General features: G+C 55.7%; 9 protein-coding genes across 9 annotated transcripts; 5 read left to right on the top strand and 4 right to left on the bottom strand.

Moving 5' to 3' along the window:
- Window positions 1-2639: 2639 nt before the first annotated feature.
- BU26DRAFT_301772 (uncharacterized protein) lies at window positions 2640-3612 on the top strand. The gene has a single exon (XM_033821795.1). The coding sequence runs from the start codon at window positions 2754-2756 to the stop codon at window positions 3315-3317; it is 564 nt and encodes a 187-aa protein (XP_033685455.1). The 5' UTR covers window positions 2640-2753; the 3' UTR covers window positions 3318-3612.
- A 290-nt stretch (window positions 3613-3902) lies between these two features.
- BU26DRAFT_425052 (uncharacterized protein) lies at window positions 3903-4259 on the bottom strand (the record flags this gene model as incomplete). The annotated part of the gene is made up of 1 exon (XM_033823603.1): window positions 3903-4259. The coding sequence occupies one exon, from the start codon at window positions 4257-4259 to the stop codon at window positions 3903-3905; it is 357 nt and encodes a 118-aa protein (XP_033685454.1).
- A 2262-nt stretch (window positions 4260-6521) lies between these two features.
- BU26DRAFT_301757 (uncharacterized protein) lies at window positions 6522-7431 on the bottom strand. The gene has a single exon (XM_033821794.1). It carries the CDS (start codon window positions 7281-7283, stop codon window positions 6738-6740), a length of 546 nt encoding a protein of 181 aa, XP_033685453.1. The 5' UTR covers window positions 7284-7431; the 3' UTR covers window positions 6522-6737.
- A 3915-nt stretch (window positions 7432-11346) lies between these two features.
- On the bottom strand, window positions 11347-11751 carry BU26DRAFT_386390 (uncharacterized protein; the record flags this gene model as incomplete). Its single annotated transcript, XM_033822642.1, has 1 exon — window positions 11347-11751. A coding segment is annotated over one exon (405 nt), but the record flags the coding sequence as incomplete, so codon positions are not given.
- Window positions 11752-13274: 1523 nt separating this feature from the next.
- On the top strand, window positions 13275-14783 carry BU26DRAFT_504771 (uncharacterized protein; the record flags this gene model as incomplete). The annotated part of the gene is made up of 2 exons (XM_033826798.1): window positions 13275-14285; window positions 14388-14783. The coding sequence occupies 2 exons, from the start codon at window positions 13275-13277 to the stop codon at window positions 14781-14783; spliced, it is 1407 nt and encodes a 468-aa protein (XP_033685451.1).
- Window positions 14784-16392: 1609 nt separating this feature from the next.
- BU26DRAFT_504770 (uncharacterized protein) lies at window positions 16393-18585 on the top strand (the record flags this gene model as incomplete). The annotated part of the gene is made up of 1 exon (XM_033826797.1): window positions 16393-18585. One exon carries the CDS (start codon window positions 16393-16395, stop codon window positions 18583-18585), a length of 2193 nt encoding a protein of 730 aa, XP_033685450.1.
- A 682-nt stretch (window positions 18586-19267) lies between these two features.
- On the bottom strand, window positions 19268-21012 carry BU26DRAFT_483457 (electron transfer protein 1, mitochondrial precursor). Its single transcript, XM_033825812.1, has 2 exons — window positions 20616-21012; window positions 19268-20568 (listed from the first exon to the last, which is right to left on the bottom strand). The coding sequence occupies exons 1-2, from the start codon at window positions 20987-20989 to the stop codon at window positions 19434-19436; spliced, it is 1509 nt and encodes a 502-aa protein (XP_033685449.1). The 5' UTR covers window positions 20990-21012; the 3' UTR covers window positions 19268-19433.
- A 179-nt stretch (window positions 21013-21191) lies between these two features.
- BU26DRAFT_518814 (uncharacterized protein) lies at window positions 21192-24677 on the top strand. Its single transcript, XM_033828901.1, has 2 exons — window positions 21192-21959; window positions 22014-24677. Exons 1-2 carry the CDS (start codon window positions 21416-21418, stop codon window positions 24374-24376), a joined length of 2907 nt encoding a protein of 968 aa, XP_033685448.1. The 5' UTR covers window positions 21192-21415; the 3' UTR covers window positions 24377-24677.
- A 501-nt stretch (window positions 24678-25178) lies between these two features.
- BU26DRAFT_540195 (uncharacterized protein) lies at window positions 25179-27394 on the top strand (the record flags this gene model as incomplete). Its single annotated transcript, XM_033831538.1, has 5 exons — window positions 25179-25242; window positions 25291-25410; window positions 25466-25756; window positions 25813-26188; window positions 26227-27394. 5 exons carry the CDS (start codon window positions 25179-25181, stop codon window positions 27392-27394), a joined length of 2019 nt encoding a protein of 672 aa, XP_033685447.1.
- Window positions 27395-27509: the final 115 nt, after the last annotated feature.

The raw sequence follows: 27509 nt of genomic DNA, 5'->3' as shown, positions 1-27509 counted from the left end.
CAGGGATCTTCTCTACGAGTGCATCGCTCGGATCCACCGCGATAGCTCCCGTAACGGCGAACTCCACGAGCCTCTTTCCAACAGGAGGAACCGGTTCAATCGCATCGACCAGTCTCCCGACCCCCTCGCTGAATACAACCCTCCCACCACCAGTTTCTAGAAACACTTCATCCGTTCCCTCCGCTTCACCAACTCCCTCCCTAAATACCAGCGCAGAGGCCTGCCCTACTAGCCTCCAATTCTCCACCGTTCCCCGCACGATCGTCATAACAACCGTCTCTTACGAAACCATCCCCGTCGGTCCCTCAACCTGCCTTCCTACAACACCCATCTTCCCCTTCCCCGCCAATGCAACCACGATCCCTACCGCTACTGGCGCATCTGCCCCATCCATCCCACTAGCAACCTACTCAACGACCGCCCTCGCCGCCATCCCACCCTCCGCCTCCGCCGCCCTATCCCAATATCGGCGCGCCAACGAGACCGCGACCCCAGAACAGATCGCCGCCGCGTGCGCCAACACGGCGAACCTCGTCTTCAATGCAGGCTTCGACCTCGGCACAGACAGCAATCCCTTCGGCTGGACCGTCGTGCCCGACGATGCCTTCATCAGCCTCCGCACCTTCCCGTCGCCAAACCAAAACGGCAGCGAGAACAACGCTGCGCGCGTACTCTCCGCTGCGGCGGGCCGCTACATCACCATCTCGCAGCCGCTGACGCTCTGCCCGGGGAAGCAGTACGCGCTCGCTTCGCGCAGCAGGCAGGATAATCTGCTGGCGGATTGCACGGTTAAATATGCGATTGGGGACGATGTCGTGTATACGGCGAGTCCGCAGGAGGGATGGTTGAGGAGGAGTGAGTTCTTTACTGCGGGGATGACGGCTAAGGAGGTTAGTAAGGATCTTGTGGTGAGGGCGACGTGTGCGGGCGAGGGAGGCCTGCCTGCCGGGACGGATGAAGCGGGGTATATGGTTGTGGAGCTTGATGATGTGAGTGTAGTGCAGGATGTCTGAGAAGGCAGGGAAGAAAGTTCTGGGGACGTTAGTGTGGGCGGAAGATGAGTTGCAGAGGTAAGACGTAGATCGGATCGGAGCAGATCGCATGGGGGTGAACCTTGGAAGACGTGGGGTAGGCGCTTTCCTTTTCAGTCGGCGCAGGGCACGTCATGTCATATCCTTTTACGCATCATCATTAGCATAGCTAGCTAGTCACGTTCGGTACTCCAGTTCAGTTCAGTTCAGTTCAGCTTAGTTCCTCAGTATAATCAAATGCAAAGCGATTTCCTCGTTAGCGCCTGGGTCCATGCAATAGTCCTGTTGAGGTACCTCGGCGGCTTCGCGCTTTTCGGCTGTGGCTGCTCGGCCCTCTGATTGGCCGGTCTGCGCTCTGGGTGCCGAAGTCTATTTTACGTCTTACGACGTCCGAAACCCAAGCATTCCTCCTGCGGTCGCTAGAGGTGATGCGCGAGCATTTGGAATAAGGCAGGAATGGCTGTTGTCGCGGTGTGATTGGTTGGTGGAGACGCTGAGCAGCGGGAGCGGGTGAGCACGTGGTATTAGTTGGCGCAACTATAGCGCTAAGGTACATAAATGTACGACAGCAAACTACTCATCTGAGAAGACGATGCATGAAAAAAGACGATCTTGGGCTACGACGGGCGCCAATCTGAAGGGGGATCGTACGGATAAGGTGTTAGTTGCTGGCGAGACGCTTGTGGGTCTCGTCGACAGTGGATGCCCAACAGAGGGTACTCAACAGGGGGTATTCGATGACTGCCTAGGCCGTAAATGATGAACGTACGTGCGCATTGATGTTGCTTGTTTGAAGCGAAAAGTGAAGATTCCCATATTACAAAACTCGATATGTGTGAGGGTTCATGACATCGCGGTCGTTGCCCGTAGAAGACGACAGAGCGACGGGTGTCAGGATTCCCCGGCCTTAGTCTGATGACCTGCCTGGATCTTCGGATGCCTCGCGTCCGTACCGAATATGCACATAATTCGCGGAAGCGGTTCGAAGCAAGACGAACTGAAGGAGGTAAAGTCGACGGGCGAGTGAGATCGGGCTGGGGCATTGTGCGCCATGATTGGTCGGTCGATAGCCCTATGCATCGCCGAGAGACGCGTGTGATGCGTTGTCGCCGGGCTCAAGGCAGGGAGAAATGAAAAGGGTAATGGGCGAGATGCGCGGATGGAGCTGGATGTGACGTTTAGCGATCTTATTGGTCCGCGGGGTGCCTTACATTTGTCCCAGATATGCGCACAAATACTGTCTCCTGCCCAATACATCCGTGAAGGAGCCTTCGGTCGTGTTTGTCGCCCAGTAGCATGTACTGATGATGCCTCGACACCCCGCCCAGAACACGTCTAGTCGTCTCATTGGCCCCGCGCTAGAAAAGTGGGCTGCAATGTACCCTGTCTGCGCTGTTCGAGCCAGACTTGCCTGTCGTACAAGAGCGTCAAGGCTGTGGTAGAGGCTAAGCGCTGGCCTGCTCGCGAGGTGGAGGTGCATGCGGGACGTGTTCATAAGGTGACGGTCGCCCACACCCACTTCCTGAACCCTCTTCGCAGACCAAGGAGAACCGAGAGACGGGCAGCAGTGGGAGGAAGAGATTGGCGGATGAGGTCGACATAAAGTGTGAGACAGGGAGGGGGTGGAATCCTGCCGACGAGCGGTCCGCGAATGAGTGCGGCGTGGGCTGCCAAAAGGCGATCGATTGCGCGGGTAGGGCCACTCAGAGACCGCCACGTGGGATGGGAGCTGTCGACATTCGGTTCGCCTCTCGAGGGTTGATATGGTGCGTTCTCCCGTCCTGCGAAGGCCTTTGTTGCGGCCACGACTCCATTCTGACTCTGAAAAGACATGAGAGGAAAAGGGAAAGTGCTACCAGCACGAAAACACGATGCGACACAAGCGACACGACGGTTCTACAACGAAAACACGCGCTCAAGGCATGGACGACGACAGAGAGGGAATACAAACCGCTGCCCACCGCCCGCGCCCGGCAATGGCACACGAGCCCGGCCTCGTCCCCGCGCTCCTCGCCCAGACGCTCTGAGCCGAACGCAGCTCGGGCTGGAGGCACGCTGAGCAGCCGCGGCGGGCGCTGCAGGGACGGCGGGCAGTCGTGGGCGGGCAGACGATCGCCGGCCCGACGGCAACGCGGCGGCGGGCGGCTCGCGGGATATATTGTGTGCATTGCCGATGCAAGGAGGAGTGCAGGTGTGTATGCACATGTGGTGTTGAGGCGAAGGGAGCGAGGTCTGCGTCGGCGTCGGGGAAGAGGGAAGACTCGTCCGGCGGTTCCTCGGGCCTAGCGGTCAGTCATCCCCGAAGCGTGCTAGCGCCATCACGTGCGCGCAGAAGCGAGAATCCCCCACCTCACCCGTCGGCCGCTCACAACAAACACCTCAACACTCACCTCCCGTCCGCCAGCGCGCCGCTGTCTTCGCACCCCCCCTCATATATCGTCGCGCGCTGCCGGCCGCTCCGTCGCCCGAGCATCCAGCGCATCGCACGAGGCGCCGCGCTGTTGCCGTTGGGCCGTGCGCGATCACCTCCCCACTTCTATTTGCGGCTACGCGACCCTCACGGATTGGACAGCCTCAGCCCCCATTGCACGGCACAGCGGCTACATCACCACCAGCAAAAACACGGCCAATCATGAGGAGTTCGTAACTTCATTGCATCATATCACCAGAAGGTTAAGCTATGTGAAAAGCAAGCGACTGTAAGAGGTAACGCCCGGCCGTCTCCTTCTCCGTCATCCCTTCTCAGTATCAGTCTTTCCGTGTCATTCCGTTCCCAAACTCCAGAAATGAGTGGACTCTGTCCAAATCCGACCCCAACCCGTTGTACATGAAACAAATTCCCAGACGCCCGCGCAGTGGCCACGAACTCACTCAGGCATGGGTGCTGGTCAGGGCACCAATGCCCTGCAGCCTGCGGTTGCGCTCGCAGCTCAGCTCATAGATCTCGCTATCCAGACCCCGGATCGTGTCCAACGACTTGTCAATGGACGCTCGGAACTTGGTCCCCTCGCGCTGCCACCGGTTGATGCGCTCCACCTCGGAGGCCCGGCGCCTCATCTTCGTGTCGATCTTCTCGCAGAGCTTGCACTTCGTTTGGACAGGCACCGTCTGCATGATGAGCTTCATGCCGCACGTTTCGCCAATGCGGTACTCCTTGGCGCAGTGCTGGCGGAAATGGCCCCACTTCCAATCGCCACAGGCAAAACGGTGCTGATCGAAGAAGCACATGTTTCGACAGTTCAAGAGCTGGGACTGGCTGGTGTCTGGCTTGGTCAGCCTCATGGATCATTCGTTTGGATGCGGGGTCCTCTCGACATACCTTGGGTTGGTGGTTACGGACGTTGGGCCTTTCCGATTGGACCAGCGATGGTTGGACTAGGATGGATCAGCCTCAGGGGTCACATCGATATGGAACCCTCGACATGACATACGATGGTTGGGTGGGAAGCAATAGTCAACCAAGGCTGACGTTGATGGAGGACAGGAAGAGATGGCACAAAGGGCTCTAGTGTCTGAAGAGATGGACGATGCTCAAGAGTTGTCGGCTTTGACTGGAGCGTCTGCTGGAGTTGAGCTTGATGGACTGAATCTACGAGAGAAACCGCCGGTATTTATGCTTCGCTCGAGGGCACCATCGCCGATATCGACGACAATGTTTGGATCCCGCCCTCGTCCCGCTGTCAGACCATAGATTGATGCTATGGTCCATTCATCAACCGACGTGGTAGTGCCCCACCCGGCCGTGTCCAACGATATCGCCACGATCAACGGACACCTCTCATTCTGCCGCTAGAGAAGTGCGGAGACCGGCTGCAATGATACCCTAGGCCGTCCCGGCGTTGCAGCTGCAAAGAGCCATCACATCGTGCTAGGGGATCAACGCGTCGTGGCTTCGTGGACCGCGTAATTTCTCCCTGTCAGTGGAAAATCCCTCATGCTCCCTGTCGCCATGTCTCAGCCGAAGCCCGCAGATGGGGGCTGGATGCTTTGTTTTCGAGCATTTCAGGCCTTTCATCTACGGTGAGGTTGAAAATTGCGAAGCGAGATAGAGTCACGTGGCACGTAGCCGATGCCGAACCACAGTCCGCTCCACGAGTCGTTTGTCACTACAAACAAACGATTGGCCAATGGCGTCCATTGGTTTTCACTCCTCATCAACTCGGAACAGAGGAACTCTATGGGCCAGTCTTCGCCGCTGTCTCTTACCACGTACTACCCTGGAAGGCTTGGGTCCAGTTCGTGCGCTGCGTTGGCCAGTGCCCGAGGAAACGCTTGAGACTTGACAAGCATCTTGGTTGGACTCGTTACTTGCTTTTGGTCTCTCCGAACGTCTGTGTTCTTGGGCTCTCGGGCAAATCCCGGCTTGCGCTGTTCCATGAGTCGTCTCCAGTTTTCCTCATTCGAGCACAGCTAATCAACGTGTGTAGCCTCAAGCACGCCCATCGACGTCGTCTCGATCACCCTTCGCCTCTCCAAGACAGACATGCCGCCGCCCTTGGCTGACACGAAATATGCCAACCCCTCTTTCACTGGCTTGAGGCATTGTCGTCCAGTCACCTTATCTTCTCATGCTGCAACATCCGGTCTGGGGCATCACCTCCGGTCATACCATCCCGCCACCTCTGTGGTCCACTGGCTATCACCGCATGCATGGTGCATGGCCCGGTCGGTTCCACTTCATTCAGCTGATCAACTTCCCGCTCGACGTCTTGGTTTTACCGCATCCCGCCTATTGTTGAACTCTAGGCCATGCACGCTGACAAGCATGTGTCTCTTAGATAACAAGATGGCGTGAAGTTTATGCGGGACCTAGCCCGCCATTGCATATCGAAGCAATCATATGGCCTCCGGAGAGACGCTAGAACAGGCCAAAGCATGCCCCATCGGAGATCCTCTGACGTGGCGGACGCGGTTTGGTTGATCCATGATGAGAGCATATAGCCGGGCATCCGTCTCGCAATCAATAATGGCTTTTACAAAGCCCTCCGCGTCGTCTGGCCCCTCTGTTGCTGCGGACCGAGCTAGGAAGGCCTGCCCACAGCTCGCAGGAAAGGCGTCACAGGATGGCAAGATCAGACGTTTGTCAAAGCGTCTTCACCGGTTACCCCACCGCGGTCAGGTTTTCGTATGGCACAACATGCTTGCGGGCTTCGTCGTCAGTCAATGCGGTGGCGAGATTCTGCAGCATGCTTCCGTCAATCACCCACCCCAAGTCTGCCTCACGCTCCAAGAGGAAAACGGCATCTTTACCGAGCCAATACCCCTTCGCCGATAGATTGTGTCTCACCTCTCAATGTTCTCTGTCTGACATCAGGCATCAAGCGTGGTAAGTCGAGGGTGTCGGTGAGGAAATCGTTGCCGTGTTCTGCAGGAGGCAGTGCGTTGTTGATGCTCTCACACCAAGAGCGGCCTCGCGTGGAGCACAGCTGGCCACGCCAGGCATGAATAGGTAAACAATGAAAAAGCGACCTCTGCTGCGGCCGGCCAAAAGCAACCGCGCATCCTGCAAATATAGCTTTGACCAATTGAGCCATTGCTGGTTTTGCCTCACTCCCTCTCCTTCCACTCCTCTGTGATTCCCCGCTACGTAAACATCAACATAGGCCGCAAATGCGGTCTTTTGGCCACCGTCCGGCGGCCCAGCGCGTCTCGTCGCCATGGCAAGACGTTGAAATTTACTACCTGCAGCTCCGCGCAAAAAACCATTCACGTGAGATTCGCGCGATGCTGGGTAAGGCGGGCGCACATGGGGGTTGCGAGCAGAAGGTAGCAGGTCGCACGTAATTTTGATCCCTTGACGAGCTCAAGCTGTGCGTTTTGTGGGCCCGATTTGCGGTCTCGGTGGGCTGGGCTCGGCCGGGGCTCTGGATTGGTGGGCTGCGTTGCAGGTGCAGATGCAAGTGGGTCGGAGGGCGGAGGGGCCTGGCCAAGTCGAAGGTTGCATGTCCCCGCGCGAGGACGGAGGTGGTTGGCTGATTGGGATGAGGGACGTTTGTGAGCCGAGAGGAGAGGGCTGGGGATGGAGAAAGCTCTGCCTTGCACTCTCCTCCTACATCGGATAGAAGCCACCACCCTCGGTGGAGCATCAAGCAAGTGGGTATATAGAGTGGAAATTGGGGAACATGAAAGCGGGGAACGAAGCGGGTTTCGCTCAATGAGGCGGGAGTGGCGGGAGAAAAGGCAGGCCTCAGGCTGCGAAATTTTGCACTGCTCGGCCCCTCGTCTCTGAGCTTGCGAAGCTCGGCATGGCATTTGGGACTGCTGCTGCAGAGTTTGGGCTAGCTGTCTCTAGGAAGGCTCTGTCATGCATCCAACTCTAGCCGCATATGCAGGGTGAGGGATCAGGGGACGACGTGGCGATTGGTTGAGGTTGCGAAACTTGTTTGGCGGAGCGTTATGCGAGGCTCGTCATTTGGAAGGCTGCGATGGGGAGTGTCGGTGGGTGGTCATGTACGCGCTAGCGTTTTGCGCGTTTGTGTAGGGAGTGGCTTTGGGGCAGTTGTTGAGGGCGGTGCTCGTGGGAGGTGTGTGCATGGGTGTCACGTTGGATGGTGGTACGGCAGCTGGGAAGCAGGTGGCTGGGAAACTTTGATATTGATACGAGGGGTACGGAGCCAGCAGGAAGGCTCACAACTGACGCACGTGAAGGTCAGCGTTGGCAACAGGGCCTCTTACTCAGTGGCCAAAATGTTCGGCGGACTCGACGACCGCTACTGCGCTCAATGACGCAAAGGGCGGCGCTTTTCAACTATGGCGTCAAGGTATTCCCCTTCAACGTGCTGATGCAGGGTTCCGGATACGGTTGGAACTGCTCGTGAGGGTCTAATCCGAGGTGCCCAGCTGTCAACGTCCTTGTCATCCGCTGCTGCCCGAAGCCCGGCAGTCTGGAATTCATATTAAACACGGTATAGCCTCACATTGAATTCGCACCTCGGTTGTGTGCGGCTATAGTGAATAGTTGACTAAGGCGCCAAGCCCCATGGTGGAAGCGTTGAAGCGAACAACGTATCCGCCAGGTAAACTTTCGCCGCCTCCGAATGCGCTGTAGACGGGATAGAGGTCACAAGGTTCAACACGCAGGGACGTTTTCCGCGGCTACCGCTGACGAGCAGATGAGCGGTGACGGACGATGAGCAATAGGACCGATATGGTACGCGCGCAGGAAGCATGGGTATTAGCGCAGATGCGCAGTCATCGCGGGGTATGGGAGATATTGAAACGGAAGGACCAGTATCAAGAGCCTATCCGAAGAAATTGGAGCTATTGGTACAGAGTCCAAACCAACGGGCCGCACGGAGTATCCAGACGCGGCGTTGATACGCACACGACAATGGTCGCTTGGGAAGACGAATGTCAGCACGCATGCAAGTTTCCGATGGAATTGGACCTATGCAAGGCATGGTGCTGTAGGGCGTTCAAGCGTTGACGTTGGATTGTGGCGTGGATCCATTACCTAGGTAGCCTAGTGGAGACTCAAGCGAAGCGAGCGCGGGCTATACCTTTGTCCGATTCCGGAATCCTTCCGATCGAAGGACACTTTGCTCTGCACCAGTAGTGCACGGAGGGTGAATGCTGCGCTTGACCGACTGTTAGGAATGGCATTGGACGAGTTGCATGTCGAGTGGAAACGCGCCGTCTATGGCACTCAAGGGGGCTAGGGGGAAGTATAGAAGGTTTCCTGGGAGCGGCGAGGTGGCAGAGGTCTTTTGTGGAGTATGCAGCAATGTGGGAAAAAACTATTCGAGGAAAGATCCAGACTCTGGAGGCTAAGCGCTCACAAATTTAGCCATACCCGATCATGAGAGGTCCGTCGAAGTATCGTCATTACCTCGATACTGGGAATCTAAGGCCCGAATAGTATGTGCGTTGGAATGCACCATGGCTCACATTCCAAGAATCCGGAAACCTAGTATCGGTGAATATACACATTTTCAGATACCGTCTTGGGCCAGAACACTTGCTGAGTGAAGGGCTAGATTAGGATCTCCCATGTCGTCGTTAAGCGCGCATGGGAGAACGCGTACGGACACGGATGAAAATCCAATATCCGGATCAGCTGGACAGGAGCAAAGGAGGGTAAAGAGGGTATGTTGGCGGTAGTCCGATCATACATCGAGCACAAGGCTTTGAGAATGGATTTCCACGGCCCATGGAGATCACCTCGCGCCTACCGCCTTCTACTGCGGCCAAATCCGACGGCTTCCCCTGCACATGGCCATTCGTCGGTCTAGGCTCGCGCGAGAGCCGCATCTGAGCTGAGGCCTTCGCAGGGACTACCGCTCACATGACCTTGGTGAATAAGCGCCCTTCCGGGGCGGGGCTCGCCTTGTGGAAGAACTTTCCCGCTGGGGTGTGTATATCCTGCTTGATATTGCTGGTCGTGGACGTTATCCGGCTGTTTATTACTCGAAACACGACCACACTTGATGTAAATAGCCACGTGCGACTTACCAGTGACAGCTCCAAGGTTACTTTGCCGCTTACCGCTTCGCGCCAGTTCCCCAAAAGCGAAAGAGGAGCACTTCAGAGGGTTATCCATATCCACGCGCCTCCCGGAAAAGCCACTGAAGGTGTTTGGGCCCATGATGTCCTCTGTGGTCCTGACAAACACTCGCTTCGGTACATATGGCCACGAGAGACTGAGCCAGAAAAGAGAGAACCCTTCGAGCGCGTGTTATGCGCGCGCTCAAGCCAAACGACTCAGAGACACCCTTGTACTCTCAATCCTTTGACGCGGGGTGAGCTGTTCCGGCCCGCAAAATGTGTTGGTTATAGAGAAGGTGAGTGTTCAGCAATGATGTCGCAGGACAGGATGGCGTGCGGAACGGTGGATTTCCTGGTGTGGCTTCAGACGGGAAACGGAAGTGGCGGTGCGTTTAGTAATCTTCCACTAGCCACATCGTCTGCGCACGTCGCGACTTGATCTCGTCTTCACTTTTCTGTGCTGGATACAACAGCGGAATACGGACACGGAGTCTGCCACATTTGTATTCCGGCTGGGATTTGCGCGCATTTTTATACGCACTAATGTCATCTTTATTGTCCACTTCCTCTGTAGTACCGCGTCGTAAGAGCCGTAATCCCGAGACACTGTCGACCTGTCCCTCGACTCGCGATTGCTGACATGAACGCTGATTGAACGATGTTGTCAATTCTAGATAAAATAAGATAATTCTATGAAACTCCTTCCACGCGATCTCCGCCACGCTAGCTTCGCCGGACTCTCACGGCCCCCTTTCCGGGTGTCCAAGCATACGAACCCCAACAATCCCATTCCAAGCTCAGTATTCAATGCGCCTTTTCCGGCACCGCTATTCTCTATTCATGCTGTCGACGAGCATGTCTTCTCCCTTCTTCAATACCTCATCTCTCCCTGACGCCACTTTCTAGCCGGCGCTAATGTATATTTCGGAACGAACATCCTTCTGCTACTTTTAACCAGGAATCCGGTTCGGACGCTATCGTCGAGCAGTCCTTCCGGGCTCCTTCAGGAGCCGTCATTTACCCGTACAAGCCATCCTGATCTAGTCTCCGTTCATCTCATTCATTTGCCCCCGCCATCCGTGGAGGAAGCTATCGGCCCCTTCGGCGTGATCGAGTCTCGGATAGCGGAATGAGCATTCTAACTTAACGTCCGTATATGATCGAGTATGAGCACGAATTTCCAGGGTGCTGACCGCATGTGTGCACCAACTTGATGCTTCAGAATTGGAAGTCCTCGCAGTGCTGCCTCGTATGTCGAGGTGGAAACGGCGATGTATAGACCTGTACGTACATGTGCCCTTGAGGACTACTGCCTGCGCCATGTCGCCGTACGCTTTTGAATTCGATGAACGACCCGCTCTTTCTGGACTCGACTTCACATCTAGCTGGCGCGAATCGTATTGCTCTGATACTCGTCTCAGAGCTCGAACAGGCGATTTCGGGGCTGTGGTCCAACCTTTTCGCTGCGTCGCCGGATGGCCTTTCTGAATAATTAGCATTGGTTTGGAAGTCTGGAAGCTTCAATACGCTGCCTACCTTAATATAGTGAAGACTATTTATCGGCAAGGCTGATGACGGATGGTGCACGGAAAGCGAATTTGAACGCTGCTATAGCCTCCGCAGGTGTGATCGAGATTGGGCAGTCACATTCCTGGGTCGGCTTTGCACCTCCGGTGGAATCGCGTCTCTTCCTCGTTTTCTGCTTCAGCTTCGGCTTCGGACGCGGACTCGTCATGCGCTGCTCGCTGTTTCTCTTCTCGATCTTTCTCTTTTTTCTTGGATCCCCTTCGTTTTCGCTGAAACTACCCCACGGCGAAACTTCTCCTGCAGCGGAAAGAGCGAATTTTATTTCTTCTTTGTCGTGCCTACTCGTCTTTTCCGGATCTTCCATCCACTGCTGGATGCGTTTCCGGTTGAAGTTCTTGATCATCAATTCCGGATGTTCTCTGTGTGGCCCCTCTCCCTTGACTGAAAAGAAGTCTGATTCCTGGTCCGGCGAATTCGGGTCCAGGACGCCTGCCTTCTTGGCGGTGGCCTGCGCCTTTTTCAGGGCGATCTCGGCTCCTCTAAGTTGTCTATAAGCCAGGTCTCCTCTCTGGACGTGGTACGGCCCGAAGAAGTTTTCGAGCTCCGATTCCGATCCATCAGGATTTACTGCGCGGAATCGGTCGTACTGTTGCTTGTACGTCTCATAATGATTGGCGTACTCGTCTTTCGCCTTGCGTACCTCTTCTTCGCGTTGCAAGAGGGCCTGGAACGCCTCGTCGGCGCCATCGCCAGCGTTGTCCTGCATAGACGGGCAATTGCTGTGTTCGGAAGGATCGGTCGCATTTTGCCCATTGAAGGTATTGTGCTCTTCGACTGTCAGGGATGTAGGATCCACGTTTTGGGATGCGGTCTCCGGGTTCGGGTCCGGCTTGATGAGCTGCGAGGGTACCAGGGGGTTCTCGATTTCGGATTTTGCTTCAGCCTGGCTATCTGGCTCGTACTTAATGTTTCGAGGAGGGGTGCTCCCGGCTTTATCGTCTTGCGCTGGATCCACGCAGCTGTGTCTTCCTGGAGAATTCAGTAGCTGTTGCGAGCCTTTGTTCCTGCCGTCAGGTGCGGCTGCATCGATACTGGATCGACAAGGAGCTATATCCGTTTGTTGAACTTCAGAGGAGTTCGGTGAGTCCGGATGAATCTCATGCACCATAGCTACTGGCTCATCAAGCGGTAGGCCTCCGGCGGCGCAAGCGCTTCCGATGATCAGTTGGATATCGTCTAGCGCGTCCGTCCATCGCTGCTCTGCCTCATGCACCTTTGTAGTGAACCGGAGTTTTTCGGCCTTGACTGCTTCCCACATTTCCTCCGCCTTCTCCTGATCCTCTCGGTACTGTTTCCTCAGCTGACGCTGCTCCGGAGTGGGTCCTTCTAGCTTTTCCCCTATTGCATCTTCGAGCTCTCGCAAGCGAAGCTTAATGCCCGCAACCTTGGCTTTCGGCCCCGTCTCCGCGACGTTCAACTCTACCTCCCGAGCTCCCCACTCCTGTTTCAGCTTCTCGAGTTTCTCTCGCAGGATCCAGGCTTCCCTATTCTTTGCGTAGAAGTTCACCGTGCATTCCAAGGCTAGTCTATTCTCCTCGTCCTTCTCGAATGGCACTGATACTAGTCGAGTCTGCTGGTCGTAGTACTGGGACATTTTCTCGCGTGGGCTTGGTGATCGAAGTTGAAGACTTGACGACGGAACGAAGGCAGAGCTGAAGGCGTCCGACATTAGGTGATCTTCGGCAAAGACGCCTTGCGATGAGCTAGAGCGATATAGCCAAGGCAGGCACGGACTCTCGCAAATGAGTGTGTACCTTCAGGATAGCTACGCTCAGTTATCTTAACCGCTTCAACAGCTGCAGATCCCTCAATTGCGCAAATTCGATAAGAGTTACGGTAGGCCAACGAGCAATATCGCAATCGTCTAAGCTCGCGGTTGATGTTGGTACTCTTGTAGTTGGTTATGAGTCGGTAGTAGGAGCTATTTCGAGTTTTATCGTGAGGAAACGATTTTCGTGAGCTTTAAAATGTTTCACCTGTTACTTTTTATATTCTTCATAAAGAAATTTGTGCTCCATTTCCAAAGTTATATTCACCAACACTTCCGCCCGCACCTCTTTCCTTACTAGTCCACGGACCGCGGCACATTCTTCCGTTATCGTACGCCTCCAACGCCGACACCCTTTCCTCACCGTCTTCGACCACTCCCGGCTTATGAACTCCACTGGCGAAATGACAGAGAACGTGCGACACCTCAATCAAGAACGGCGAACTACGCCATCGAACCTCGGCAACGAAATGCAGGTTTGCCCCTCCTCTTGCGCCCGTGGTTCTCAAACCGCCTCTGCAGCTTCGCAAGAGCCTGGACCTCCTGGCGTCCAACGTAGCCATACGTCTGCTCCCGCGGCCGAACTACTAGAGCACCGCGGCGGATTGACTGGCGAAGCTCCTGTGGTCTCCTCTCCGGCTCATGCCTTCGCGAACAACTTCCAGGAGAACCAAGAGCAGGGTGCTGACCAATCTGGCTCGGGCATGTCTGGTCCTGCTTCAGGCGCATCTTCTCCCGGTAATGGTATTGACCAGGCTACACAAGTCACCGCGGATATGCTGGCCAAACCTCCAGGACAACAACGCTTTGCCACTCATAGTGCTCTGCCAAACGGAGATTTCAAGCTCGGGGGAATCATCAACTTCCCGATCTTCGAGATGGGCATGGACGCGGAGGCAAAGCATATAATGAGCGAGTTCGGAGAGATCAATGGCAAATGCCGGTATGGACTCATTCTCCACAAGTCCCCCAAGCACATGGCCGTACTTGTGTTTGGCACGAGCGGCGGAAAGGGACCGGATAACCAGCCGGAAGCCAAGAGGCGCAACTGTGTCGGTGTCACTCAAGAGGGTACCCCGTTCAGCCACCGATTGCCTAATAGTTGGGTGTTGAAAATTCCCAAGCATTCCAAGTACCAGTCCATTCCCGGGGTGTACTTCGACCTTACCTTCGTCGTCATGGTGCCGTACGACTCGCGCGTCGTGCAGTATGATGTTCTTGCCTTCGCCGACTTTCAATGGCTTCTAGACCTCTACTACGACAAGATGCTAGATGCTGCAGGCTCTAACATGGGAATGACCATCTATCGTAGCCCTCTTGGGCGTAACTTAGAGAAGGCGCAAGCACAAATCGAGGAGCAGCAGCCACGCGAGCAGCAACAATCTCGGAGGGTTAACGAGTCAAGAAACCATCAGGTATGTTACTTCCTCTTGCGTATTTCCTCACTCCCTAGCTTAATTGACTTGCGAAATTCGATGCTGCTCATTTGCCTCCTGCACTAGCTAACCGTTGCATAGGCGCCTCGTACGCCTTTCGCAGCGCGTGATGAGAATAACTACCTTAAACGACCAGCAATTACAGCAGCACGTCTGCATCCCAGCACCAATCCAGCAAGCAACAGCGGTCTTCCCGGAACTCCTATGCTCACCGTCGAAGGGAATATCCAAACCGCACTAACTACTATGAACCCTCCCGCGGTGTCGACCACTACACGCCTCCCACGCAGGATTGCAACCGCTCCCGCCATGACTCACATCCCCACCATCGGCACTCCGACGCTGACTACTATAGCCACCAAGGCTCTAACCGCACTGGCCAAGATAGTGGTTTCGTCTTCTCGGACGCGAATTCCACTCCGCTTGGACGGTCGCGCATGCGATAGCAACTCTCCCTCGAGGGTCCCTAATCAATAGAGCAATTTCCCCAGTCATTTCAGCTGCTAGTTTGTGCGAGTTTGCTGGCCTCTTCCGCAGAGTGCTCACTACCGCCTGTTTGCTCCATCGTCCGTGGTAGTAGTGGCTGCTCGCTTTCTGTGCTTCCATGTGGCTGTGGTCAAACCAACGTTATACTCCTAGCGGAGTGTCACTCGAGCCGTTTTGCTATGGCGCAAGGGTGTAAAGATCTCAAGGCTGTCTTATGAGGCATTGTATACGGATTGTACCTGGTTACAACTTCTCCAACTCGGTGCGAGTTGGTTTGGCACCGGAGCAACCACAGTAGCTGCATTATTTCGCTACTCCATGGATTCCGTAGCCATCATAACTCACCAATCTCACATTCTTCCCATCCGGTTGCAATTGTCTGTTTTCTCACAGCTTTCCCCTATTGCTCCAGTCGAAGCCCGGCTCACGGTCCTTTTCGACTTTCTACGTTTGGTCTAGCTCCGACCCTCCGGCATCTGCAACAAAACTAAATGTATATGTCTAAGATGCCTTCCTTGGCACTGGCTAACTTCAGTGAGCCGCCAAGTTGTCGGCAATCCTCCTGCTTCTACAAGAAGAGGGGACCGCATCTTGCCAGATCTCTTCCGCCGCCCATTTCGTCAGCCCGGCGGGCATTATGAATTCCGGTCTAACACTGCACCTAGTTCTCTATTTATCCCTTTCAGACCGTGGGGTGCTCTTCCTTCCTCACATGATTCCCCAATCAGTATCCTTGCACCCAGTCCCCTATACCCCTATTCCGAAGCATAAGCACCCTAGCAATGAAATATCTTATAGCAGAAATCCCGGCATCCTTGTGCCCCGAGAGCCTTATACCAATACAGGAGCATGAAAGCAGCCCGGCTCTTCACTTCGTGGTTGCGATCTTGCGTGCTAACACACCAGGACCATTCGAACTCTGGGAAAATTTACACACTACCTACGTTCCTCGCCTATGGAGTAGCAGACTTGAGATGCAGTCAAGCCTCCTAATCTGGCGAGCTCGGTACTTACGCAACCATCTAAGCCGTGCTTTGTAGACGTATCAGTAGTTCCGTTACCCCTTTGCATGATACTGCGATATCAAGGCAAGTTCAAGACGCGTTCATTCGCAGCTGTTGAACTTTTGTCTCGCGTTCTTTGTCGCACGCACTATATAATTTTTTTTTGGCGGCATTTAGACACGTTTTATACTCCTACATTTGAGTCGACCTCCACGGAGAGTTCTACAGCACAGAGGGCGAAGATGATGGATCTGGGGCTAGAAGGGGCCAGTCTTAGCGCAGTCCCTCATGCTTGACGTACACATTGTACGCGTGCCGCCAGTGAATAAGGTCACACAGGCTTGCGCTGCGGATAAATCGTTCACCGCATTGCGATAAGGTCGGTACGCGGAAGCACGTGAGTCTCAATTCACTGATGGAGCGCCGTGCCCCGCATAACTGCTGTTGACCCTTCCATCATCTGTCTCTTCCTCACCACACTGGCTCATCTGCACGCATACTACGCAACCTCAACCACGCTTACGAACTCAGCTTACAAAGTGCAAGCATACCACACCTATCGAACACCAATCTCCCGATATCGTCCAAAAGCTACAATGTCCACCACAGAGAACACTTGGACCAGCTCGCCCGCCGAAGTCGCCGATTCCGCAATGGCCGCGACACCCCGTCCCACCACGCGCGCACAACCCTTCCAGACTCCCGTCTCCGCCGGCGCCATCACTACCTCCTCCAGCTCGCCGGAGTCGTTATCAAGCTCAACTCCCCAAGCTGCGACCGCCACCAACACCCCCGAAACCGACCTCTCGTTCTCCCCAAATGAGCACAGCTCCACCCCTGACGCGGCGGAGTCCAACAACACCGGGGGATCACAGGAAACGCCAGAGCGCACGCTGGAGGTCTCCAACACGAAGAAGCGCAAGCTCGAGGATCTAGAAGAGCAGTACCGCGACGTTTCCGCGCAACGCGCGAAGATGGAAGAGGAGCTGCATAAGATGAGGGAGAAACTGCACGCTGCGGCGAAGGCTAAGGGGGAGTGGGTTCCGGATCCGAACTTTGTGCGTCCGCTCGTCAAGGTTGTGCGCGGAGTGAACGCTACCGATCCCGACGTCTGCGCTGCTACTTCTCCCGCCCCCGCTAAGGATGATGAACCACCTCCGTCTCGCACCGTGGTGTACCAGAGCACCGGCGTGCAGACTCTCCCTCCAGGAGACGAGGATGCTTTCGAGAAGTGCTATGGTCGTTTACCTGATGACGGTGAGGCCGGTCTTGGTGCGAAGGGTCGATATCTACCCGGCAAGGTAGACCCGCATGAACTTTGCTACGGCGAGGCCTTCATCGTTCCTCAATACGAGGCTTCAGAGGAGAAAGCTTCAAAAGACGAAGCCTCGAAGAGCTACACGTCGTCCCTCTTCCAGACAATGGAGTTCAAGGACAGGACTGGACCCATCAGGAAAGCCAAGGCTAAGGCGACGTTGATCGCAAAGAAGTACCAGAGTGTGGCCAAGGAGGAGGGTTACCGGATCTTCGCGGAGACGGACAACAGGATGGTGGTGCATTCCGAGCAATTTCCTATCAAGGTGAAGCTGGACAAGAACGGCATGGCAAAGGGGTATGTGGGCGATGTGCCACGCTTGCCGAATGTTGTGGGCGAGAAACTCGGCGTCAAGCGCGCTCTGCCTGCCGGACAACCTGGCGCATCGAAGGTCGTTGCTGCCTCCACCGTTGACCCTCCATTCCCGATCGGCCACCGGAAGCCAATCCCAGTGATCGATCTATCTCCGGAGGAGAACCGCATCGTCAACTCCGCAGAATACGGCATTCCCACGGCGAGGTGCAACACAGAGAAGGGTACGTACGTCAACTCGAAAGGGTATGAGGTTAAGTACACTTTCAACGAGTATCGCAGTTCGGCCCAAGCCGATGCTTCAGCTGGTCGTCCGGCAGGGCAGAACGTACAGCCAGCTTCAAAAGACGCCGTTGACGCCGGCCCCGACACCGACGGAAAGACATCCACGGCTCTGCCATCGAACACCCTTAAGCGCAAAGCCACCGACCAGGAGACGGAAGAAGACGCGGAGACTCAGCGGGACGTGAAGCGCGCCCGTTTTGAGCATGGAGAGACCTGTTCCAGCAAGAAGCTTGAGACTCCAGCGGTGACCGCGGCTGCAACCGCCACGCCATCAAAGACCACAGAAGTCTCGACCAAGCCCGTTTCAATGAACAACCAAGCAAGCACCCCAGCACTCACCGAGCCAACGCTCTCCGTCAAGCAGCCTGTGGGCGGTGGGTTCACCCGTGACAAGCCTCGCTTCCCGAAGAAGCCTGCCCCGAAGCAAGTGAAGGCCGACTCACCTCCAGTGCAGAATGTCATGCAGTACTCCACGCCAACTGCAGCGCAGACAAAACCAGTCCTGGACAAGACGCCTCCGCGGTCCAACCCTCTTGCCGGCCCCGAAATACGGCCCAATCCCCATTCAAATGCTTCGGCGATGACCACGGGCCCACGGAATACCTGCAAGCGCACCCGTGCCGACGTTGAGGAGGAGCGTAACAATATGAACGATCATGAGCAGCAATACCCACAAGCAGACGATTTCGCGATCCGGGGTGCGGCGACTGCAAATGCTGACCGAAAGATCCTCAAGCCCCGTGGTCAGCGACGAGCTGAGTCCCACGAAACTGCCAAGGAGTGGGTAAACGACAAGCCCATGTTCACGTGGAACCGCTCAGAGGATAGGAAAACGGAGCGTGAGGAGAATTTCAGGAAGAAGCAGCGCATGAAGTAGCAGGCGCAGCAAGGGCCAGGCAGGCCTCGCAATGGTATAAGGAGGCCGACCTGGTACTTTGGGATGTTTCACTCCCGGTGTTTTACCATTTTGCTGTGCCGTTTCAAGGCACACGACCAAAACGGAAAAAAGGAAAAAAAAAAGACGAAAAGGACAAATTTTCGAAAACAACACGGAAAGAACGAAAACCCATAACACCAACATATCGCGACTGCCAAGGAAGCCCACAAGGAGCGCGACCCCGGCTCGACTTATGCTGCCCACAGCCCATCGTCAAGGCCACAACGAAATTTACAAAACCATCGAAAGAAAAAAAAATAGAAACGACAAAAAACACTATAAAGAATTTGAAAACCCTCAAAAGAAAGAAAAGAAAAGTGCAGCTCAAACACCACAACAACAGGAAGAAAAGGGCAACGGATTTCGAGCGGCCATTTGCTCTCCCAAGCTAGACAGACGGCAACATTGAACAGGAGTGAGTGTAGGTTTCCATCGTAAGAGGAGGATCAATCAGGCTTTGGCAAGTGTCGAAGCGATGTCGAGCAGGCAGATTTTTGCGCCGAAGATGCGCAATGGGTTCATGGCCTCGGGGATGTTATGTCTCTGGGTGCTGTGGATGATGGGTATTGGGGAAAGATGGAACTTTGTGATGCGAAAGTGTAGTGGTAGTGAGAGACATGAACTATGATATTGGGCGAGGGAAATGGAATTGAGAAGAACTTTCCGATTCCAAGATGGAGCCATGATAGACCTACATATATTATACAATTGTTCGGATGGACGCCAAACCGCGATAATTTGTACATGTGCCGTGTGAGGGCAATGATCTAACTCATACAGTTGCACTATTACAACTTCTTCTGCTCAGCGTTCGCAGACTCGATTCGCGTTCGTAGAGGTGGCGTAGTGGGACTCCGCGGGGCGTGGGTTTTGAGGATCTGGCGCATGATGGCCCGGCGAGGCATCGATATCCTGCTGTAGAGAACCACGGCACCGGTGAGAAGCGCAAGAGCTCCAGCTTGATGTGCGGCAGCCAGCCAAGTGGGAACCATGTAGATCAGAGTGCTGATACCGAGCGCGGCTTGCATCCAGACCAGATGGACCATGCCCATGACACCCTTCTTAGCGTCTCGGGGGATCTTGTTGCGGACAGCACCAGAGAAGCGGGTGTAGGCAAAGAAGGCCAAGACAGCGGTGAATGTGGTGGTAGCGAGGATACGGTGGTCAAGCTGCACTAGCGAAGGGTTCTCGAGCATGTTACGCCACCACAAATCGGACTGGTCTGGCACGTGGCTGTAGAAGGGATCGAACAGCTCCTTCTTGGGCGGGGTAAGGCCAATCCCCATGTACGGGAATTCGTTGTAGATGAGGCCGGCATCCAGGCCTGCGACCAGGGCTCCGGACATGGCAGTGGTGAAAACAAGGACGGCAAGAGCGGCGACGGAGCCTCGGAAGATACGCAGAGCAGGATGTTTGAGGGCGCTGATCTTTTCAGCGGCTTTGGCAGGATCAGCAAGCATGCGGTGCTCCTTGAGGATACCAAGGCCCGTGAGTAGCATGGAGCAGTAGACGGCAAACGCAGCCCCGAGATGGGCAGTCAAGCGGTATTGGCTGACGCGAGGATGGCTCCCGGGCGCGAAGAGGTCGTCCTTCAAGCCGCTTGCAACCATCCACCAGCCGATGAAGCCCTGGAATCCGATCATGCCGCATATGCCAGTAAGTTTCCATGCCATTGAGGGGGTCACTCTGCGCCGGGCGATGAAGTAGACGGTCGGGAGGAGGAAGGTGACGCCAATCACTCTGCCCCACAGGCGGTGTGTCCACTCCATCCAGTAGATCTGCTTGAACTCGGGAAGCGTCATGCTCGAGTTGAGCTGGGCGAACTCCGGGGAGGCTTTGTATTTGGTGAACTCGCGCTCCCACTCTTCCTGGTTCATGGGCGGGAGCGAGCCGGTGACGGGGCGCCACTCGGTGATGCTCAGGCTGAAAGTGTGAGCAATTGACTTAGTTTTGAGTCTGTAGTGGCATACCCAGACTCTGTTAGTCTTGTTAAGCCTCCGAATATCACAATGCCAAAGACGCTGGCTGCGCTCCCTAGAAGCCAGTACGCGATTCCTTTGGAGCTTGTGTTTGGCCAGCTGCTGGACTTGCCTCCGCTCTTCGCAGCGGCCTCCGCTAGCATCGAGCCTTCCACATTTGTCGCCGAGGCAGTCGCGCTACTCCGCAGAGGCTGGGTCGATTTCCATCTCACCGATTGCAGGACGGAGGGACGGGGGGCGGACGATCGAGCAGGACTGGCGGCGCGGATGGGCGAATTGAGGCACGGCCGGCACACGAAAAGACGGCGGGTGAGTCGCGGCGCAGCGGTCCGCAGCTGTGGGAATGCCTGGAAGATGGAGGCCATCACGGCGCGCGATGGTTGAGGAGTTTGAGGAGTTTGAGAGGAGCTGCCGGGCGACTTTTCGGTGGAACGAGGCGCGGCTACTGGCGCGAGGCTTGGCCGAAGACGGCAGGTTCGAGCGGTGGCAGCCGACAAGCGCGGAAGGAGCGACGGACCCCGGACCCCAAACACGCCGACGGACTCCCGCACGTATCACACGGCCGTCATCTGCGAAGATCAGCCCTCAGCAGGGCCACGCAATGACGCCCGCCCGCCGCACTCCTCGTTGGCGTGTTTGCCTTGCTCTCTTTCCCTGATACCCTTCTTTTTCTGCTTTTCGCCGTCCTTTGTCGCGTCCTGTGAGAGATCAACTCTGGTACCCCGCCGCTAGCTCAACGCCGACACGCATCACACGGAGAACCTCATGCTGCCCCGTTTTCGCTGCAGACGATGAGCCCGCCGCACCGCGCCGCCGCCGACGAGCACGAGGACAGCAATCGCCGTCATGCGTCGTCTTCGCACGCTGGCGAGTCTGGTCACAACGCGGCGTGGACCCTGAATGCGGATGAGGCTGCAGCCGGCGTGGGCTCCAGCAGTGCTGCCCACGTCAGTCTGTTCTCCCCAGGCGTGCCCGCCGTGCTGCCTGAAGACTCGAGCGACCGCATAGCAGACGCCTCCCCCGTCCGTGTGGGCAGCTCACCCAGTTCCAACTCCTCACGCCCGCTAGCCACCCTCGCCAGCGTCGCCAGCCTGAAGCGCAACGCGAGAATGAAGGTCTCGGACGAGCAGCCCATCGTGCAGTTCAGCCCTCAAATACCGAGCGCCCAGAAGGATGCCGACGACCCTACGACTCCGCTGGACAGCAAGAGAAGCAGCCGAGGCCGCGAATACACCACTCTCACAACCCTCAGTCGTTTGTTCGCCGGCGATGCCACCATGCCCAACTCTCGCACGCCGTCATACAACCATGCGAGCGGGCCGCTCTACGTACGAGGTACTCAAGACGAATGCCCGCAGCTTAGCGTACCCTTGTGCTGACCGACCCCAGCTTCGAACGAGTCCATATCCCTGCCCGACCACCTGTACACCCGCGGTCTGCTCGAAGGGCGGCATTCGGACATCACCGTCACTGCCTTCAGCCAGAGGTACCACCTGCACCGCTTGATCCTCGATCGCGCCCCGTTCTTCACCAGCGCCCTGTCAGAGCCGTGGATTGAGAGCCAGTCGAAGGAGGTGAATCTATACCCGGAGGATATCGACAGCAGCATAACGCAAGCCGCATTCGAGCTGGCCATCAAGAAGCTGTATGGCGTCGACATATCGAACGAGTGCGATGCTGAGGCAATCGGTCTGTTTGCCACGGGCTGCTGGCTGGAGATGCAGGACTTGATCGATGGAAGTATCGAGTGTATCCTACGACAAATGACGCCCGACTTGTTGGCGCCCTTGATTCGCCTTGTCACATCCAACTACTATGGCCGCTCTGGGGACCGCATACTGGAGTCTGCCAAGGCGATGCTCAGTCGCAACGGCTGGGAAATGCCCTTGAAGTACTGGGACGGCATGCCGGGCGACGTTATCCGCGAGCTCGTTGCCTCAGATGGCTTCTACGTGCTCAGTGAGTGGGACCGATGGGTGCTCTCTAAGCGCATCCTGGACCGTCGCCTTAGACAAGCCGCTGTTGACGCTGGCCTGATGAAGCGCGGACAGAAGCCCGTGCCAAAGGCGCCGGACTCCCTCTCTCTGATGGCCGTTCGCTTCGATGGCGTATATCGCCAGAATGCTGCGACCGTACCCCAAGCCCCTTCAGATTCTCACAGCGAGTGGCTGGCTCTGTACACGAATCCTGATATTGAGCGTATACTAGTTCTGCTTGATGAGGGCATCCATTACATTCATATGGAGTACGAACAGCTGGAGTTTATCAGGAAGGCGCGCGATGTGTTTGGTCTCCCAGTCATGCCCGAAAAGGTCATCTCCAATGCCCTATGGCAGCAATTGGCTCTTCGCCAAAAAGTGCTAAATGCGGCCGACTCTGCTCAAGAGTTAGGGCTGTGCAAGCAACCTCCGGAACCGGCTACCACGATTGCAGGTGCGAATAGTGAAGGGCAGACCCTATCAAAGGGCAAACAGAAAGCCATCATCTACACGCCCGAAGAGGAGGATCTGGACATGGAGTCGGGTAGCTGGGATGGTAATGGGAGGCCTCGCAAGTTCTGGATTCCCAGCTCAGACTGTAACATCGTGCTCGGGAACGGCGCAGACCCGGTCGTTACGACTTCCACTTCCTTTCAACGACATGCGACTCGCCTTTCCGCGACAATGCAGCCTGAAGATGCCCAGTGGGCTACCGATTTTGCCTCATCTCCAGGGACCTTTGCAAATCCGAATGCTCGCATAGATCCAGTCCGACCTATTTCCGCGGGAGGAAGCAACGCAGGGCAGCCGAAACCTATCGCCTACACCGAATTCCCCCCGTTTCGCTTCTCGGCCGAGTTCCCCAATCCACGGTTCCTGAAAGAGAAGAAGAGAGTATATTCACGCACAGTGTCCTATGCCGGTTCACTCTGGAACATCTACATCCAGAAAGTACGCTCAGCAAAAAATGTCCAGCTCGGTGTCTATCTGCATCGCGCCAAGGAGCGCGAGGCCGAAGACACCATGCATGGCAACAGTCTCAGTCAGCAGAATGCTGGTTCGGTGGACGAGCGGATTGGTCAGCTAGAACGGGAGATGCTCCTCCGCAGCGAACGACGAGAACGTCGGCGCAGCATCCGTGCTCCTGTGAATGATCAAAACAATGAAGACGATACTAGCGGTAGTGGTGGTGACCCGGATGCCACACTCGTCTCGACTGGCTCCCGGAATCCTCTCTTCTCGAGTAGTTCGTTAAGCGCTCGCCGGAGTGGTACTATCCCCCGGCTTCCCTCTATTCGTGGTAGCGCCCAGTTTCAGTTCCAGTCCCTCGCCGCCTCTCCACCTACAGACGGTGAAGGGGCTGCCGACTCACCGTTCTTCCCATCGACTGTCGATGTTACCTCGGAGCGCTCCGATGAGTCCGATGACGACGACGAGCCCGAAAGCGCATATCCGAACCCGTCCCTTACGGCAAAGCGCAAGACCCGGGCTTCAATGTCGACCCTTCCGCCCTATGTTGATGCGCGTCCGACCATCAAGACGTACTTCAAGATCTACAGCCCTTCGAAGGGCGGCAGAATGCTAAGCATATACGAGAGCGCTCCCGATCGGTTCAACTTCAGCCAGAGCTGGGGCTGGAAGAGCAGCACACTGATGTTGGATGAGGTCGCTCTTACTGGAGGGAGCGACGAGACTACAAGCGTTGAGGAGCAACTTCTGGGCAAGAAAGGAGACGGCAAGCTTCGATTTATGGTTGTTATCGGAAACTTGTGAGAGAGGTATGGATGCAGTCGTTATCTCGCGTGCTGGTGCCAGTACTGGCGTTTATGTTGGTTAACCAGGCGCCATTTGAGGGGAGTCATACTATGGGAGCTCTTACAGATATCCAGATTGCGCTCGGGTCGGTTCGTTATACCTACGTTTGGCGTATCGGTGAGCGCATATCAAGAGAGATTCGAGCACCTACGACATCTTTATGATAAATGATATCACGGCCTTTCCTGGGCTCAGTATATATGTACATCTGTACGAAATGGTCACAATTACACCTTCACCTTTGAGCCACGATCGGGAAGGGGGAAGCAGACGCACGGTTTCTGTCAATGCAGCGTGTACCAGTCACGTACTGAGCGACTATGTTTTAACAAAATAGGAAAGCCCGCCACACGGCACTTTGGAACCCCATGGAGACGTGGAGAAGGGCACCTAGCACGATCGGAGGGAACCCCGCCATCTCCGGACTAGACCCTGCGTCTGCATCCCCGCATCGCCTCAATCTCTAGACGTTGATGTCATCCCAAAAGGGCAATCCGGCGAGCCTTCTGGTTCTCAATGCTTCGTAGTTGAGACTGACGTCGGTGAGCCCATGTATTTATTTACATTTATGACCGCCTTCGCCGCTTTATACAATTTTCTACCCAACTATTGCTTTCTTGTTTCCAATATCTCAGCATCACTCTTGTTTTACAAAATGCCCGAAGGTAATGGTTCCACCGCATATGGGGAGGCCACCGTCAATGGCCTGCTTCAGAAGGAATCGAAGCTCTCAGCCCCGTCGCAGACGAGCAAGGAGGATATGCAGTTGGTGCTCCAGAGCTTCCGACTGCTAATTGCGGATCTTTGTGAGCAGTTTGGCATGGGTAAGTCTCGAAGCGCTTCGATCACACCGTATACTGATAGGTTTATAGGCCATCCGGGCTCCGCCATCGGCATGGCCGCCCTTGGTGTTGCTCTTTGGAAATACATTATGCGGTATGCACCGCATCAGCCTGACTGGTTTAATAGGGATCGGTTCCTCTTATCAAATGGTATCTCTTCCATTTCCCGGATTATCGAGGGAGCTTTGGCTAAGTATCCGTGCAGGTCATGCATGTCTCTTCCAATACGCAAACCTCTACCTATCTGGCTACGAGGCTATGACTTGGGAGCAATTGTTATCGTACCACTCCGAGCGGCCTGATAGTCTTTGCCCAGGTCACCCAGAAATCGAGCATGAAGGCATCGAGCTTACAACCGGACCTTTAGGCCAGGGCATCGCGAATGCGGTGGGTCTAGCTATGGCTACCAAGCATCTAGCTGCCACATTTAATCGCCCTGGGTACGACATCGTCAGTAACCAAACCTGGTGCATTGTCGGTGATGCATGTTTACAAGGTGCGCATTCCATCCCCCATATTATTTCTGATAGTCCTCCGACCAACGAGCCGCAGAGGGCGTCGGCTGCGAAGCCTTCAGTTACGCCGGCCATCTCAAACTCAACAGCCTCACCATAATCTACGATAACAACCAAATCACCTGCGACGGCAGCGTCGACCTCACAAACACCGAAGACGTAAACAAGAAGATGGAAGCCTGCGGCTGGAACGTGATAGACGTGCATGACGGCGTCAACGACGTCGAAGCCATCGTGGCCGCGCTCGAGAAAGGCCGAGACCCAAATCGCACGAAGCCCCTCTTCATCAACGTGCGCACCATCATCGGTGTGGGATCCGCCGTCGCTGGTCAAGCCGTCGCCCACGGCGTGCCGCTCGGTGCAAACAACGTCAAAGAGATGAAAAAAGCATACGGCTGGGATACCGATAGAAAGTTCCACATCCTGGACAAAGTCAGGACTTCTACGCTAGTCTCCCTAAGCGCGGAGACCACTACGTTCAGGAATGGAAGGACCTCCTCGCCGCCTACACAACAGCCCACCCAGACCTCGCCGAAACCTTCAAAGCCCGTATGGATGGCGCACTCCCGCCAGATTGGGAATCTATGATTCCTTCCTCCTTCCCCTCCGACCCTACACCGACTCGTAAATCGAACAATCTGGCGATGTCAAAACTCCTCGCCGAAGTCCCTAGTTTCATGGTCGGCACGGCGGATCTCACGCCCTCGGTGAACTTAACATGGCCGGGATATGAGATCTTCAACCCGCCGGATTTGCAACCAATCTCTGGAAAGAAGGGAAGTTATAAGGGACGATATGTGCATTTTGGGATCAGAGAGCACGTTATGGCTGCTATAGCGAATGGGCTTGCTGCCTACGCCCCTCAAACCATTATCCCCATTACTTCCTCCTTCTTCATGTTCTACCTGTACGCCGCGCCTGCTGTGCGTATGGGCGCCCTGCAGAAGCTCAAAGTAATACACGTAGCTACGCACGACTCCATCGGCGCAGGGGAAGACGGCCCCACACATCAGCCGGTCGAGCTCGCAGCGCTTTACCGCGCCATGCCGAACATACTCTACATCCGCCCCGGCGACAGCGAAGAAGCAGCCGGCGCCTGGCAAGCCGCCCTATCCCACTCCGCCGGACCCTCAATGATCAGCGTAAGCAGGCACGCCATCCCGCAGCTCATGGGCCTCACGAGCCGCTCCGGCGTTGCGCGCGGCGCATACATTCTCCAAGAAGCAAAAGACGCGGACGTGACACTCATCGGCGTCGGCGCCGAACTCAGCTTCGCCGTCGACGTTGCCGTAGCCCTCACCCAGCAATCCATCAAAGCAAGAGTCCTGTCCTTCCCAAGCCACGCACTCTTCCGACAGCAGCCGCTGGCCTACCAGCGCGAGGTGCTGAGAAGGAATGAGGGCATTCCCGCCGTAGTGCTAGAGCCGTATGTGAGTCTGGGTTGGGAGAGGTGGGCGGATGCGGGGGTTTGTATGAGCGGGTTTGGGCATTCGCTGCCGGGGAAGTATGTTTATGGGTATTTTGGGTATACGGTGGAGAGTATGGCGGAGCGGGTGGGGGGTTTTTTGAGGGAGTGGAAGAGTGGGATGGTGGGGAGGGGGGAGTTTGTGGAGCTTTAGGGGAGGGAGGGGTGGATGGATGGGTGGATGGTTCTAGGGCGCGTAGGGCTTGGGAGTGTATGTAGAGTAGAATTAGTTGTCTTGCTGCTACTGTAAGGCACGTGGTAAATATGCC

The sequence above is a fragment of the Trematosphaeria pertusa genome (genome assembly GCF_010094035.1).
Source record: "Trematosphaeria pertusa strain CBS 122368 unplaced genomic scaffold BU26scaffold_6, whole genome shotgun sequence".
Classification (NCBI taxonomy): Eukaryota; Fungi; Ascomycota; class Dothideomycetes; order Pleosporales; family Trematosphaeriaceae; genus Trematosphaeria; species Trematosphaeria pertusa.
The sequence above is the reverse complement of the archived record's forward strand: the minus strand, read 5'-3'. Positions and strand labels throughout refer to the sequence as shown.

Coding starts and splice junctions, on each gene's coding strand:
- BU26DRAFT_301772 (XM_033821795.1), top strand. CDS start 2,754: ATGGGAGCTGTCGACATTCGGTTCGCCTCTCGAGGGTTGATATGGTGC.
- BU26DRAFT_301757 (XM_033821794.1), bottom strand. CDS start 7,283: ATGCCATGCCGAGCTTCGCAAGCTCAGAGACGAGGGGCCGAGCAGTGC.
- BU26DRAFT_483457 (XM_033825812.1), bottom strand. CDS start 20,989: ATGGCCTCCATCTTCCAGGCATTCCCACAGCTGCGGACCGCTGCGCCG. Junction 20,569..20,615: donor ACAAGACTAACAGAGTCTGG/GTATGCCACTAC, acceptor TCACACTTTCAG/CCTGAGCATCACCGAGTGGC.
- BU26DRAFT_518814 (XM_033828901.1), top strand. CDS start 21,416: ATGAGCCCGCCGCACCGCGCCGCCGCCGACGAGCACGAGGACAGCAAT. Junction 21,960..22,013: donor CGGGCCGCTCTACGTACGAG/GTACTCAAGACG, acceptor GACCGACCCCAG/CTTCGAACGAGTCCATATCC.